Raw genomic sequence first — 15,106 nt, 5'->3', positions numbered from 1 at the left:
GTCAGTGTTTGCTGACTGCCGGTGCACCCAAGCAAACAGGTCTTCCCAACCACTAGGTGGCATTTATTTGAATTCGATTTTTTTCATCTATGAGGAGAACACACTTCCATCATTTTTACTTAGAACAAAATTACTTCCGGTATAGGAAAGAAACACACGTGTGGGAACGTTTTTACAGTTTATAGCCAACTATTATTATAATACACTTAAGGCTACTTATTTGATATCGACTTAGACAAGCGCTCCGTCTTTAAAATAAGTATTTTACGATGGCTCCGGTAAGTACATCGTGTAATAGCTAGATAGATAGTAACGCTGCCAGCTGAATTGTTTTAGCTGTATAGCTAACTAGCTATGTACTTACTCATTTTGTTAGCTCTCAATGGCTGTAATTTACGCGGAACATTTTGTCAACTACTGTTAATCACCATTATTTTAGTGGACACTATGTTATCCACATATTTTCGAGAAATTGGGCTATTGTAAACAGCCTGTCGTCATTGCTTCAACTAAATACAAATAACGTTACACTAACTATTAGCTAACTAGTTATGTCTGCACTGCTTGCAGTTTTGACAGTGGTTTTTACCAGAGGAACCCTAGCTATACCTACCTGCCATGTGTTGTTGGCTTATATAAGAATTCACATTGCTTGACATGCATTCATTTCATACCATAGTCTAGCTGTACTAGCTAGTAACTATGCAACCCCAAATCATTACCCAGGTTGTCCTTATGAATACAAAGCACTGACGATCTTTTCTCACCAACAGCCAAGGAGTAAGAAGAGGAAGCCGAGCTTTCGCAGGCTACTGAAGACAAGTAATGTGAAGCTTGACAACAAGCTAAAGAATCGTCAGTTCAAGAAAGAGAGTACCGACAAGAAACACCGCAAGGAGCAGAAGAAGCTCCGGGCAGCTATCAAAGATGCTGTCTTGAAGACCCCCCTCCCTCTGGAGCGCTACAAGAAGAGGCCAGGTGTGTGCAGCATGACGACCCACCCATACAGTAGTATAGCTTAACATCTAGGCCCTGACATCTAGCACTCAAGCTGAATGATGTCTGTACTGTAATCGGTAACATATAGTTTGGTTTACAATTCATTCACTGTTCCACACTATGGCATCGAAATAATTACGGAACCGATATAAAGTTATTATCATCTATTGTTTTTGTGTGTGCTGTTTGGTGGCGTTAATTACATGTCCCTGTCTGGTGTCTGTTACAGAGGATGAAGAGGAGGAGGAGTTTGTGGAGTCCCTGCCAATGGACATGATGGATGAAGATGACCTGGAGCAGATCAAGGCAATGGCTCAGAAAGCCTCCTTCCTCACCAGAGACCTGTCGTCAAGGTAATTACACAGTCCTTACAGTATTTTTGTAGGGCTGGGCGGTATACTGTATTTTAATATTTCGGTATTGATGGACGGACCGTTTTGGGGTTGTACTTGCCTTCTGTAACGGTATTTCAATGTTTGGTTTGTTAAATGTAATACGCCAGTTTGTTAAATGTAATACGCCAGTCCACCATGTGTAACATCCGTGTTTATAGTTTACTCCGCTACTTGAGTGAGTCCCCTTTCTCCCACCAAGCTTCATACCGTCAAAAATGTGAAAAATATCCTGGCCATGTTGCCAGTCAGGATTTCTTTACAGTTATGTTCTATGGCTGGGAATTGCCAGGGACCTCGCGATACGATATTATCACGATACTTAGATGCCGATACAATATGTATTGCGGTTCTCACGAATCTATACGTATTGCGATTCTATATTGTGATTTTATTACGATAGGATGTTCCAAAGAGATTGCTCACCATATGTCTGCTGCAGAGGGACAAGAGAGATCCATGAGAAAATGAGTTTATCCCTCATGGACATAAAAGTGCAGAAAACAAATTGCCGCCCTACTTAAAAATAAGATGGAGAACAAGCTATGAAGGAAAACTACTGCCATTTTGGTGCAGGTACAGCCATCTAGCACAAAAATATTGCTATGTGATATAACGTCTCAAATGATATCCGTTATGTAACTGTAGCCCCCCATCAGTTATGTACCATCTTTCTATCAATCTCATGTACATCCCATCACAAGTAGATCATAACACACATGTTGAAATGTATAGCTATGTTTAACTACTCTCCTCACTTAACCTTACTTGAATACCTGCAGTGGTCCAGTGCATGCCAAAAAGCGCAAGGGGGAGCAGCAGGGGCCAGAGAGTTATGAGAAGATGCCCAGAAAGATGCAGCTTACAGAGGAAAAGGAGGTCATTCACCTCCTGCCAATCAAAGACAAGATTAGAGGCCTCATCCCTCAGAGCATGGAGAAACCTGGTAGGATGATTAATATGTGTTACCCCTGAACATCTTCACCTGTAAGTTTGCATTTCCACCTAAGTCATATTGTTAAAAAGTTTTCGAATTTACAGCTCTATTGATACAATTGAGTTGTATTGCTTTGTCTTGTTTTTAGTTGTAGCAAAAAAGGCTGAGGAGGAGGAAGGAGATGCCCCGACTGGCTTGGAGCAATTTGAAAACGGTACCAGCATCATGAACCCCTTTTTTGACTTGAGTCAGTCATCCTCTCTGTGTAGAATGTATTGTTAGACCAACTATTGGTAGCCCGGTCCTGATCAGTAGATGAGGTGCTTCTCTCTGATGTTGCTGGTATGTTTCCACAGAGGAGGAGGCTGTGGCTGGGCCGGCCCTGACCCCTCAGGAGCAGCTGAAGCTCCGCACACAGAAGCTGACCAACAGGAAACTACGAATCGCTAGTCTGGGATCGGACATCCTCTCAGACCCCACCACCAACGTAAGCCCGGGTTCGAACAACCCTGCATCTCCGCACCGAACCCCCAAAAAATACATCACTTTCTCTTTGGAAGAGCTGGAATAGAGTGCCGTCTGAAACTACGCGGTGCGCCTTGTCGGACCTCTGACGATAGTTCAGCACAGTGCATGTGAAGGCACGCCTCTGTTTCATGCTGCGCGCCCGAGCAGTTTTTCCACTGTCGGGAGAAATGGTGATGCATATATTAATATATGTTAATTGCATGCAAATAAAGGTTGCTTCGCTACCACACCCACAACGGAAGCACAATGATGGCCTCGGATTCGCAGGTGGAGGCGTTAGAACAGACCCAGGGTCTGTTCATGTGAGGGCAGAAACACTAAAAGGCTCATGGTGAGTGTAGTTTTTGGTGCTTTTTGAAACCAGCAACTAACAGTAAAAACACGACTTCAACACGTTCAAACCGATGGGCACTACATCAACCTACAAATAGTTTTGCAATCTCAGGAGAAAATGGAAAGTCTGCGTTGCACATAATATCGCTATGCTAACATATCTATCGTGGTTTATTTTAGGGATGAGGAGACTTCGGACTTCCTTAGTAAAAGGGAGTTATGAAATCTGAAGACAGATTACGTTAACCGATACACATTAAACTGATCATATTCATGGTTGCAAACATTAACTTCCGCGCTGCACAGGTGGGCGAGTCGTCTTTCTTTGCCTTTTTAGTACAAGAAACTTTGCGCTTTCTTTAACACAAAGAGGTCGCTGTTATGCCTGAATTTGATCTGATGCCAACAAGGAAGTCTGCGGTGTTGAGAGGAGTTGTATGAAACCAGTTGGTACATCAGGAAAAGCTCTCAACCGTGCCAGCGCGCTCTTTGTTTCTATTCAGTTCGACTCGCCATAAGTTCGGCGTGTGAACTGTGCGTTAGATTCCTCGGGCTACTCTTGCTTCCTAGTCCCCGTGGCAAAAAGGTATTATTCTATGTCACGTTGACCAATAATCACGTAGCACAGAGAAGCAGACTTAGCAAATGTTTTGTTTCACTGTTCTGGTATTGATGTTTTCTGTGTAAATCCAATGTCTGAACTTTCTATCTTTGTTCAGATCAAGAAGCTGAAGGAGCTGCGAGCCATGCTGGTGGAGACCGACCCCTATGTGGCCGTGACGGTCAGAAAGCTGGTCATGGTCTCTCTGATGGAGGTCTTCAAGGACATCGTCCCCTCCTACAGAATCAGACCCCTGACAGAGACCGAGAAAGCCTCAAAGGTGAAGAAAGAGACCCAGCAGCTGAGGGAATTTGAGGAGGGCTTGGTGAGCCAGTACAAGTTCTACCTGGAGAACCTGGAGCAAACGGTCAAAGGTAGTCCACTTCTATCTCTATTTGTTGATATTGATGACTTGTTTTGACTGGCTGATGTTTGCTGGGACTGGCTGATGTCGATGCCTTGTGACTAGTTCATATAGACGGGTTGGTTGTTTAGCAACATGAGGCAAAACAGACAAGGTTGGCTTAGACCGTTGACATGTAAACTATATATACAGTTACACAACGAGCACTTGTCGCTCAAATACATTGTTACAGTTCTTGGTTAGCTAGTTAGCGAATTTGAGCCATATTAGCATAGATATGACATCAGTCAAAACACCTCAAAACAAGACATGGTATCAATAACAACATGAAATGAGCCACCTACGATTCCCCACGTGGCTGCTTCTTGACACTGCTGCGAGCTATCTGACCGTTCAGAATGATAACGCACACCTTCCGGGCACATCAATGTGTGCACATTTTTGTGGTTTCAGCCAATCCGTCTATTTGTTATGGCTGGTTGACATTGATGACTTGTTGTGACTGGTTCACTGTTCTTGTTTTGACTAGTTGATATGAATGAGTGGCTGCTGTTGGTTGTAACTATTTGCTGTGTGAACCCCCTGCCCCGTAGACTGGAAGCAGAAGAAGAGAAAGAGGAGCGAGGCGGTGTCACTGCAGTCTTATAAGGGCCTGGCTGAGGTGGCCATCCGCTGTATCTGTGAGCTGCTGGTGGCCCTGCCACACTTCAACTTCCACAACAACATCATCGTCATGGTGGTGCCCCTGATGAACGACCCTATCAAGAGGGTGAGTCTGGGAGGCCCGTAATCAAGCCCGTAGTTCTACATCTTGTCACGTGGTGTTCACTACAATATTAGCTTTAGACTTTGTAGCTATAGCCTTTACAATGGGAATGGGCTCTGTAGAGGCGGGTTTCTCTCAATTAAGATTCATTTGACTATCAATCAAAAGCCACGGTTTTCTCTTGGATATATGAGGGGTTGTGTTTGTCTCTCGTCTGACTGTTAACTGAGTTGACGTTATCTTCTTTGTCCAGGTGTCTGACATGTGCTGTGAAGCAGTCAAGAAGCTACTGAAGCAGGACAAACATGGCCAGGCCTCACTAGGGACAGTCAAAGTGATCTCCGGACTGGTCAAAAGCAAAAACTATGACGTCAGACCAGAGGTACTATTCACCTACTATTCAAGTCTTAAAAGTTTTTTTTTCCTATGACACGGCTCTTAAAGAAATGCATCTAAAATGTTCCCACTCTTCACCCCCACAGCTACTCAAGGTTCTCATCTGCCTCAGGATAAAGGAGGTGGAGGTGAAGAAAGATACAGATGACACAGCTCCCAAAAAGAAGTTCATGAACTATAAAGACAAAAAGAAGAATCTGTCCAGGATGCAAAGGAAGGTCAGTAGCCCACACACCTGTGTGTAGGGACGTCAAACGTTCAGCCTGCTGCACAGCCCTATGGACACTCTAGTCTACAGCACCTGGTTAAAGTGTGTTTTGCTCAGATTGGTCATCAATTGCACAAAATGGCCGACTTAAAACCGATCAATATCTTTGGTTTTGTACTAGGCTTGGGCGGTATCCAGATTGTCATACCTTGATACAGACCTTGTGCCATACCTGGATAGTTGGTAATACCGGGGCACTGTTTTCAGACAGTTAACGGAATAGTTATAAGAGATCTAGCTGGCCAACATTTAGTTGTCAAATCCATACTGTAATTAGATCACCTGGCGCATGCTGCACAATAGTGAGTGACTCAAGACTCCGGCCTCTCATCGTTGTGTGCTTGTAAAAAAAAAAAAAAAAATAACACGTGACTGGCGACTACTGTAAGCGTCATAATATTGTGGCAGGTGAAATGAAGAACACAATGTTCTTTATTTCCTAACGTATTGCAGAAGCTGACTGCAGTTTGCCTTGCTTATTGTGTGTCTGCCTGTGTACAATCTGCGAGTGTACATTTTTTGTTGTTGATGTGTCTGTGAGAAGAGTGTAATGGACGTGTCCTGTCATCCTCACAGTGGAAGAAGGCTGAAGAGAAACTAGAGAAAGAGCTGCTAGAGGCTGAGGCATCAGAGAACAAAGACAAGAAGCTCAAACTGGTGAGTGTTTATTCCCCAACGTTACAACAGACCTGAAACGACCCAATTTTGTTTTTGTGAAAACACTTTCGCGCTTCTCACGACAAAAGGTCTAACTGTCATTCCAATTGTTCTCTCTCTCTCTCCTAGCACACAGAGACGTTGAACATAGTGTTCTTGATATACTTCAGAATACTGAAGAAAGCTCAGAAGTCGATCCTGCTTCCCTCTGTTTTAGAAGGTCTAGCAAAGTAAGAGAGATGACCTGTTCCCAGAGACATGACTCACTTCCTGACAAATGGAAATATTTGTTTATGAATTATGGAGGCTTTCTTTTAAGACAAAATATTTTTCTCCTAAGGTTTGCCCATCTGATCAACCTGGAGTTCTTTGATGACTTGTTGAACGTTCTTCAACATCTTATCCAATCAGGAGTGAGTATACATATTCTACCAATCCTATCAAAATACTATTCACATCATCGTGTATGATTGGCTAATGACTTTTGTTCTCTGTAGGATCTGACCTATCGGGAAAGCCTTCACTGCATTCAGACAGCTTTCAACATTCTCTCTGGTCAAGGTCGGTGATGGTCTATGACGACTTCAATAATAAAAACCTCACTGAATACTGTGTATATTACATACTGTATGTGCTTAAAGGATAGGTTCACTTTTTTGTAACCAAACCCATATTTTGGATGTATATGTCCAGACACTATTTTTGAAATTTCACTTGATTTTGAGAAATTGAACCCATCAGCGATATACTTCCTCGTGCTCGTTCTGCAGTTGCATGGGCACAGCTAAAACATTAACAAAGGCTCCAAAAACACCCAAATTCGTCCTTTTAGAGACAACAATGCTCTCCGTATAGTGCTTTAGGTCTTTAGATGTTGTACACATGAAACGCTGTCATTCGATCTTTATCTGCAACGTTATATTCCATTTTGGAGCGATACTTCTTCATGTAGCCCGCGCATACGCACACGGGAAAAGTATCGGTCGAGTCCAACAAAATGTTGTGGAAATCTGTTGGAGCTCAAGTCGACTACAAAACCCAATGAAATGCTCTCTGGGCAGGCCGGTTGTAATACCAAAGTCAATATCAGCATGTGATGTAGCTAGCAGGCTGTATAAAAGCCCCGAAAATAACTGCACTATCAATTTAGGAGTCTAAAATCTCACCATGTTCAAGCTGCAGCTATATCGCCATGTCTCAAACTCTGAGGTTGCTATTTGCAACGGCGCCCTCCTCACACCAGACGGACAAAGGGCCAAGGGGGAGAGGAGAAATAATCACTTTGCGTGATAGTAGTTGAAGGAAAAAACGCTGTGGAATAATTTGGTCCACTGTTAGTTTGAGCACATGTAAGTGGAATGTGTATACTTCATGGCGACGTAAATGGCTGATTTGTTCTAGACACAGTATGCTTACATCGTATTAGGTTCACGTGGCGATCGGGTGTCACAGGATTTTTTTTTAAATTGTTAACAATTTGTATCCATGTTAGCGCCAATCTCCGGGAGGGTCAATAGGAGAATTGGCTTACGGTTAGGAAAAGATTTAGGGTTAGCTAAAATGATCTCAGACGTGACTCAAACATATCTAGCTACAACCACGCCTGCCCTGAGAACAGTCTTGGTTTCCACTAATGCAGTGCTGCGGCAATATGGTGCGTGATGTCAGACACAAAAAAATGCTGATTTTAGTAGATGGACCACGTAGAACTTAAAATTACTGCGAAACAACACATTTATCTCAGTCCCGGATCACAAGCGTTGACGTAGCATACTGTTCCTTTAATTAATTTCCCTCTTTTGCGGATAGGTGATGTCCTCAATATTGACCCACTGAAGTTCTACAGCCACCTGTACAAGACACTGCTCAAACTCAATGCTGGTAAGTCAGACTACCCTAGAGCTTATTCAAATCCATGTCTGGCTCTGACACTAGATCCGTGGTGCTCTGAAGGTCCACCTGTACAAGACACTGCTCAAACTCAATGCTGGTAAGTCAGACTACCCTAGAGCTTATTCAAATCCATGTCTGGCTCTGACGCTAGATCCGTGGTGCTCTGAAGGTCCACCTGTATCTGGAGGGACTGTTCATAAGTGTTAGAAGGTCCAATGCAGCTGTTTTGTATCTCAATATCAAATCATTTCTGGGTACTATTAAATACCTTACTGTGAATTAAAATGGTCAAAAAGAAACAGAAATAACTTCTTAGCAAAGAGCGATTTCTTAAGCAAGAATTTTGCTAGGACTGTCTGGGGAAATAACCCCGGGGGGGGGGGGGTTATTTAAAAAAAAATCTTACACTTAAAGGGCAGTATCATTTTCACAGTTAATCCAACCTCGTTGTGGAAATGTATATAAAACACCGGAAAATCTAGTTTGTGACTGCGCTGGGCCTTTAAATAATGTGGATGCTCTTCCCAGGTGCATCTAATGAAGACATCAGCATCGTGCTGCGTTGTCTCGACGTGATGCTGACCAAGCGCAGGAAACAGGTGACCCTGCAGCGCGCCCTGGCCTTCGTCAAGAGACTGAGCACGCTCAGTCTGCACACACTGCCCAACGCTACCGTGGGAATCCTGGCGTCCAACAGGACGTTGATGCATGTAAGTGTTTATCACGTGTGCATCTGCGTGTACTATGGAGAGAGAGAGTGCATGAAGAGTGTGAGAGCATATATGTGTGTGTGATTAATAAAGCTGTGCTCCCCCTCTCTCTCCGCAGACCTTCCCCAAGTGTGACATCCTCCTGGACAATGAGGCTCAGGGTAGCGGGGTGTTCCTTCCTGAGCTGGATGAGCCGGAGTACTGCAACCCTCAGAACACTGCCCTGTGGGAGCTACACACACTCAAGGTAAACACGCAAAAAGCACACACACACAAAAAAGAAATACACACACACACACACAGGTATAGCTGATGGCGTTGCTGTTGTTGTGTTGCAGAGACATTACCACCCAGTGGTCAGGAGGTTTGCCACTCACCTTTGTGCAGGGGCTCCTAGTGAAGGATCTGGAGCGCTAATCGTTCAACTCGCTCGAAGGTAAGAACAAGAGGATCCCCAAACTTCAAATCTCACATTTCATTTATCCTCTTCACACAGTGGTGCTGCTCCTCCAGTTCTCTTACAAATACTCATACAATCCCAGTGTTTGTATGGTCATGAAAATCCTGGAAAAATACATTAAAAAAAAATCCAGACCAGAAAAAGCTTTTCGGAAATTGTATTATAATTTCTATTCATGTAATTTATTTAGGTACAGTTTTTATTTTATCAATCAAATACAAAAATCTACATCTCAGCCAGGATGGGAAGGACACTTTAGCGCATCTGTGTTCGCGCGCATCAGTTGCATGTGTGCGAGACTAGTTGGCCATTGTTTAAAGAAAGAGAGCGACAGTCGGACATTACAGCAGAAGGCCTAGGGTGACATGTCCCAAATTGTGCGAGAGAGTCCCGCATTTTGGCCCTTTGTCCTGCGTCCTGCAACCAAACAATTATGTCCCACGTTTGTTGCCTCTATACACTGACGTGATAATGTAGATTTGTTTTGTATACTGAGCCAAAAAAAACGCAACATGCAACAAGTTAGTTCATATAAGGAAATCAGTCAATTTAAATAAATAAATTAGACCCACTTGGGAGCTGACCCGCAAAAGGGCTTAATTACAGCTAGAAATACTCCCCACGTTAACATTTCCCTTCACTGGAACTAAGGGGCCTAGCCCGAACCATGAAAACCAGCCCCAGGACCATTATTCCTCCTCCACCAAACTTTACAATTGGCACTATGCATTTGGGCAGGTAGCATTCTCCTGGCATCTGCCAAACCCAGATTCGAACGTTTGACTGCCAGATGGTGACGCGTGATTCATCAATCCAGAGAATGTTTACACTGCTCAGGAGTCCAACGGTGGCGAGCTTTACATCACTCCAGCCAACGCTTGGCATTGCGTATGGTGATCTTAGACTTGTGCGCGGCTTCTCGGCTATGGAAACCCATTTCCTGAAACTCTCGACGAACGGTTCTTGTGCTGACGTTGCTTCCAGAGGCAGTTTGGAACTCAGTACTGAGTGTTGCAACCGAGGCCAGACAATTTTTTACACGCTTCAGCACTTGGCGGTCCCGTTCTGTGAGCTTGTGTGGCCTACCACGTCGCAGCTGAGCCATTGTTGCACCTAGACGTTTCCACTTCACAATAACAGCACTTACAGCTGACCGGGGACGCTCTAGCAGGGCAGAAATTTGACAGACTTGTTGGAAAGGTGGTATCCTATGACCATGTCACATTGAAAGTCACTGAGCTCTTAAGTAAGGCCATTCTACTGCCAATGTTTGTCTATGGCGATTGCATGGCGGTGTGCTCAATTTTATACACATCTGCAACGATGTGGCTGAACTAGCCAATCCACATAACTTTGTAGTTATTTACCTGTCATGTGACATTTACTTGTCCCCACCTCTATTTCTAGAGACACGTCCTCTTCCGTCCACAATGATGCCTGCAGAAGACTTGTAGTCGAAACGCGTTGCAGTTTAGCGTCTTGATGTAAAATGCTGACTGCTCCGATATGTATTCTTTTGTAAATGTATTCTGTTAATAGTTCACTAAAATGTATTGCAATGTACTGGCCTTCTTTCTTGGATTACCCGCCATTTTAGGGGTCTACCTTACCACTGCCCTCATCTCACTCGCATTTTATCAACAAATTCAAGCACCACTAATTTAGAAAAAAAGGTTGATTTTTGTCCCTTTTGCAGGTAGACATTCCAACCTGTCTCTTGCAGTCATGTTGCGCTAATGAAAAGCTATCTAAAGGGTGTGGTACTGGTGGTGATAAACACTTCTCCAATCGTTGTTGAGATCTAATATTCTGCGCAGCGCGAGACAAGACAGGCCAATGTCATGTCAACCAATAACATTTATCAAATCCTTTCGGGCTAAATTCCAGCTCAACTTTGAGAGGAGTTGGGCCTAACTGAAACTTACAAAAAGCATGCTTCTGACGAAGAGCGTGGCTCTGCCACTTCACACAGTGGTGCTGATTTAGTCAAGTTAAAAGTTGATGTCTTGGAATATCACAATCATTATTTAGTATTCTACACAACAGAACCAAATATAGTAGCATAGTGTAACGTTAGTTACACCCCCAAAAAACACCTAATTTAATAAGATTTTAGGACGGTCAGCTGAAAAGTAACAAAATAAATGTAATGCTGCCAAAACTCAACAGCGAGTGCCGCTCGGCAGAAAGTGTTTTGATTGAAACAAAATCCAGGAAGGCTATATCGTTTAACACCATCCGCTCTAATTTGCTCACAAAACAGTAATTCAAGAAGATCTAAATGTATATTCCCATGAAACTGATTGACATCAAATGATTGGCATGCAGATGCCGTTTGGCCGTTTCACCAGTAAAAGTGATATCATTCAATGAAGGCCTATTTTGAAATTAGGCGTCCCTAACTTGGTGTTTGAGGGTATAAAAAAATAAAACCTTTTCTTGAGACTGTGTGGGCATAGGCAGACGTTGCAATTGGAGGATGAATTTGATGCACTGGCCTATTCTATAATGATATTCAATAGACTACATCTGTCGGTACAAAGTTTGAGAAATGTATTTTACATTTTTATTTGCGCTCTGGCGCCTAAGAAATTCTCTACACCATGAGTGGGAGGGGGATTTGAGTTATTTATGTAGGCTACACTCTCCCGCATTTGGGCATTTTTAAATGTGGTCACCCTAGGTAGGCCTATAAAATATGATGGAGAACAGACTAATAACGAGTCAGCGAATTCTAGTACCATCTAGTTAACTCTTTATTATTATTTGTTTTTGTCATGTCCCCAAAAACTTTCCACCGACACTCGCACGTAAGGCCACACACCGAATGATTCACTTCGCCATTGTATTAGTTGGGATTTGGTTCAATCGCGGTAAATTCAAATAGTAATTTATGAATCGCGAACAGTAATTTTAGGGAAAAATAGATGTAGCCTTTTGGATTATGTGGCTTCAAAACTTGTTTTGGCGTTTCAATGTATGGGACATGGCAACTCAAGATGCTAGTCACCCTTAGAAGTGTTTACTTTGAAGATGGCTAAATATGACTACACTAGAAAAGGTATATTTCCTGAAGAAAATTAGTGGGCTTGCTTCAGCTAAATAAAAAGATGTGTAGCCTACCATAGCCATTTGATCTTTGATATATTGAATGAGCAAATTATTTCAAAAGGCATAACATGTATTTGGTTGTAATTTTCTACGTCAAGGGTGGTCAACCATCCTCCAGTAGAGCAAATGGGTGTGCAGGCTTTTATTCCAGTCCCCCTCCAACAAAACCACATTTTAATAAATGATCTGCTCAACCGGACTTTAATGAACTGTCTCTGAGCAGGGCTTGATCAAATCTGCATCCCCAGTAGAGGACCACAATGGGAATAAGTCCCAGACTCTGTTATCCTCCATTTTACTTGTGCATGTTTGGCTTTTAAGTGTGCTTGTTTTTGTTTTTTAAATGGTTGAATTAATATACTTCTACAGTTCCCTAACAGGTATTGTACTTGGGGGGGGTGTAAGTGCCTTGCACAACGGAAGGAGATGGTACATGGGATCAGAGCGCAGCCTCCCAGTGTCGCGCCTACTTTTTATTTTATACGTACATAGAGACGCTGCCAATTGTCATGAAAATTTGGTTAAAAGTAATGAAATTCCATCTGTCAAAATGTGTATGGTCCCTGAAGTAATTCTCTACGGTGCGTGGGATATTGACCAAAGATGTGTGCAGGTGCAGTATGTAAAAAGCGCTAGCCTCTGTTGGGAGTAAATGACCTTTAACCCGTCTCAGGCACCCAGTGGAGCTGTTTGAGGACTACAGAGCTAAAGACATGACCTTCAATCCTCCAGTGGCAGCGCCTTCCACAAAGAAGAAGGTACAGTAGTACACTTCCCTCTCTGTAGTACACTTCCCTCTCTGTCTATATATTATATATTCCAGAATGTTATTAGGCCCACTTGACTGAATTGTCTTTGTGCTAATCTGGTCTCCAAACACTTTGCATTTTGTTGCAGGATTATTTCACGATAGGCCCTGCCCTGCTGGATGATAAATTAAAGCAGCAGATTGATCGTGTTCTCTCAGCGGAGGAAGAGGATCCTATATCGCTGGATTTCTCTGCAGTTCTACCACAGACCAACAGCACGTAATACTTCAGACCCCACCGGAAAACACCCCCTTTCCTTTGTGCCCTGTATTTTAGTTCTAAATGGACTGTAAAATAACCGTATGCTGGTGACATTGCTTTTTGATTGTTCTCGTTGCTGTTGTTCTTTTTGACAAGAATGGATACAGTTAAGTGTTGAGTTAAACCACCTGCCTCATTGATTACTCATATCCCTGACCTACAGTGCCTTCAGAAAGTAGTCGCACCCCTTGACTTTTTCCATATTGTTACAACCTGAATTTAAAATGGATTACATTGAGATTGGCCTACACACAATACCCCATAATGTCAAAGCGAAATTATGTTTTTAGAAATGTATAAAAGCTGAAATCAAGTATTCAACCCCTTTTATGGCAAGCCTAATTAAGTTCAGAAGTAAAAATGTGCTTAAGTTGCATGGACTCGCTCTATATCATGATTATGTTTTTGTGACAACCTCTCACAATTATCTGTAAGGTCCCTCAGTTAAGCAGTGAATTTCAGACCAAGGAGGTTCTCCAATGCCTTGCAAAGAAGGGTACCTATTGGTAGATGGGTAAGAATACATTTTAAAAAGCTGACATTGAGTATGAAGTTATATCAGTAGACAAAGATATAGGCGTCATTCCTAACTCAGTTGCCGGAGAGGAAGGAAACCGCTCAGGGATTTCACCATGAGGCCAATGGTGACTTTTAAACAGTTTAATGGCTGTGAAAGGAGGAAACTGGATGTATCAACATTGTAGTTATTCAAACCCAAACGAGTGAAAAGGAAATCTATACAGAATAAAACATTTTCCAAAACATGCATCCTGTTTGCAATAAGAAACTAAAGTACAACTGCAAAGAATTACACTTTTTGTACTGAATACGAAGTGTTATGTTAAGGGCAAATCCAACAACACTTCACTGAGTACCACTCATATTTTCAAACGTGGTGGGTGCAACATGTTATAGTATGCTCGTTATCGACATGGGAGTTTTTTTTAGGATAAAAAATAAAATCTTAACTGGGTGTCTGCTTTCCATCCGACACTTTTCAGCGGGACAATAACCTAAAACAAGGTCAAATATACACTGGAGTTGCTTACCAAGACGACTTCTAATATTCCTGAGTGGCCTAGTTACAGTTTTGACTTAAATTGTCTTGAAAATGGCTGTCTAGCAATGATAAACTTGACAGGCCTTGGAAGAATTTTTAAGATAATATTGTACAATCCAGCCAGGTGTGAAAAGCTCTGAGACTTACAGCTTTAATCGCTGCCAAAGACAATTCTATCGTGTTGAATCAGGGGTGTGAATACTTAAGTTAGATATCTGTATTTCATTAAAAAAAATAAAAAAATTCAGTTGTCATTATGGGGTATTGAAATCTATTAAATCCATTTTGAATTCAGGCTGTAACAACATTTGGAATAAGTCCAGGGGTATGAAAACTTTCGAAGGGTGTGTGTGAGACAAAAATATAAAATGCAACATGTAAAGTGTTGGTCCCATGTTTCATGAGCTGAAATAAAAGATTCCAGAAATGTTCCATATGCACAAATTTGTTTACATCCTTGTTTGTGAGCAATTTCTCTTTTGTCAAGATAATCCATCCACCTGACAGGCGTGGCATATCAAGAAGCTGATTGTACAGCGTGATCATTACGCAGGTGCACCT

General features: G+C 42.5%; 1 protein-coding gene across 1 annotated transcript; it reads left to right on the top strand.

The window, feature by feature from the left end:
• Window positions 1-110: 110 nt before the first annotated feature.
• Window positions 111-14,977, top strand: noc3l (NOC3-like DNA replication regulator). Its single transcript, XM_082970430.1, has 20 exons — window positions 111-278; window positions 774-978; window positions 1,229-1,352; window positions 2,174-2,337; window positions 2,477-2,542; window positions 2,685-2,815; window positions 3,909-4,164; window positions 4,748-4,923; window positions 5,174-5,302; window positions 5,403-5,534; window positions 6,161-6,241; window positions 6,371-6,471; window positions 6,582-6,654; window positions 6,739-6,802; window positions 8,051-8,122; window positions 8,663-8,844; window positions 8,963-9,091; window positions 9,183-9,280; window positions 13,089-13,173; window positions 13,313-14,977. The coding sequence occupies exons 1-20, from the start codon at window positions 270-272 to the stop codon at window positions 13,445-13,447; spliced, it is 2,412 nt and encodes an 803-aa protein (XP_082826556.1). The 5' UTR covers window positions 111-269; the 3' UTR covers window positions 13,448-14,977.
• Window positions 14,978-15,106: the final 129 nt, after the last annotated feature.

This window comes from Salmo salar, chromosome 28 (genome assembly GCF_965601325.2).
Source record: "Salmo salar chromosome 28, fSalSal1, whole genome shotgun sequence".
Lineage (NCBI taxonomy): Eukaryota > Metazoa > Chordata > Actinopteri > Salmoniformes > Salmonidae > Salmo > Salmo salar.
The sequence above is the reverse complement of the archived record's forward strand: the minus strand, read 5'-3'. Positions and strand labels throughout refer to the sequence as shown.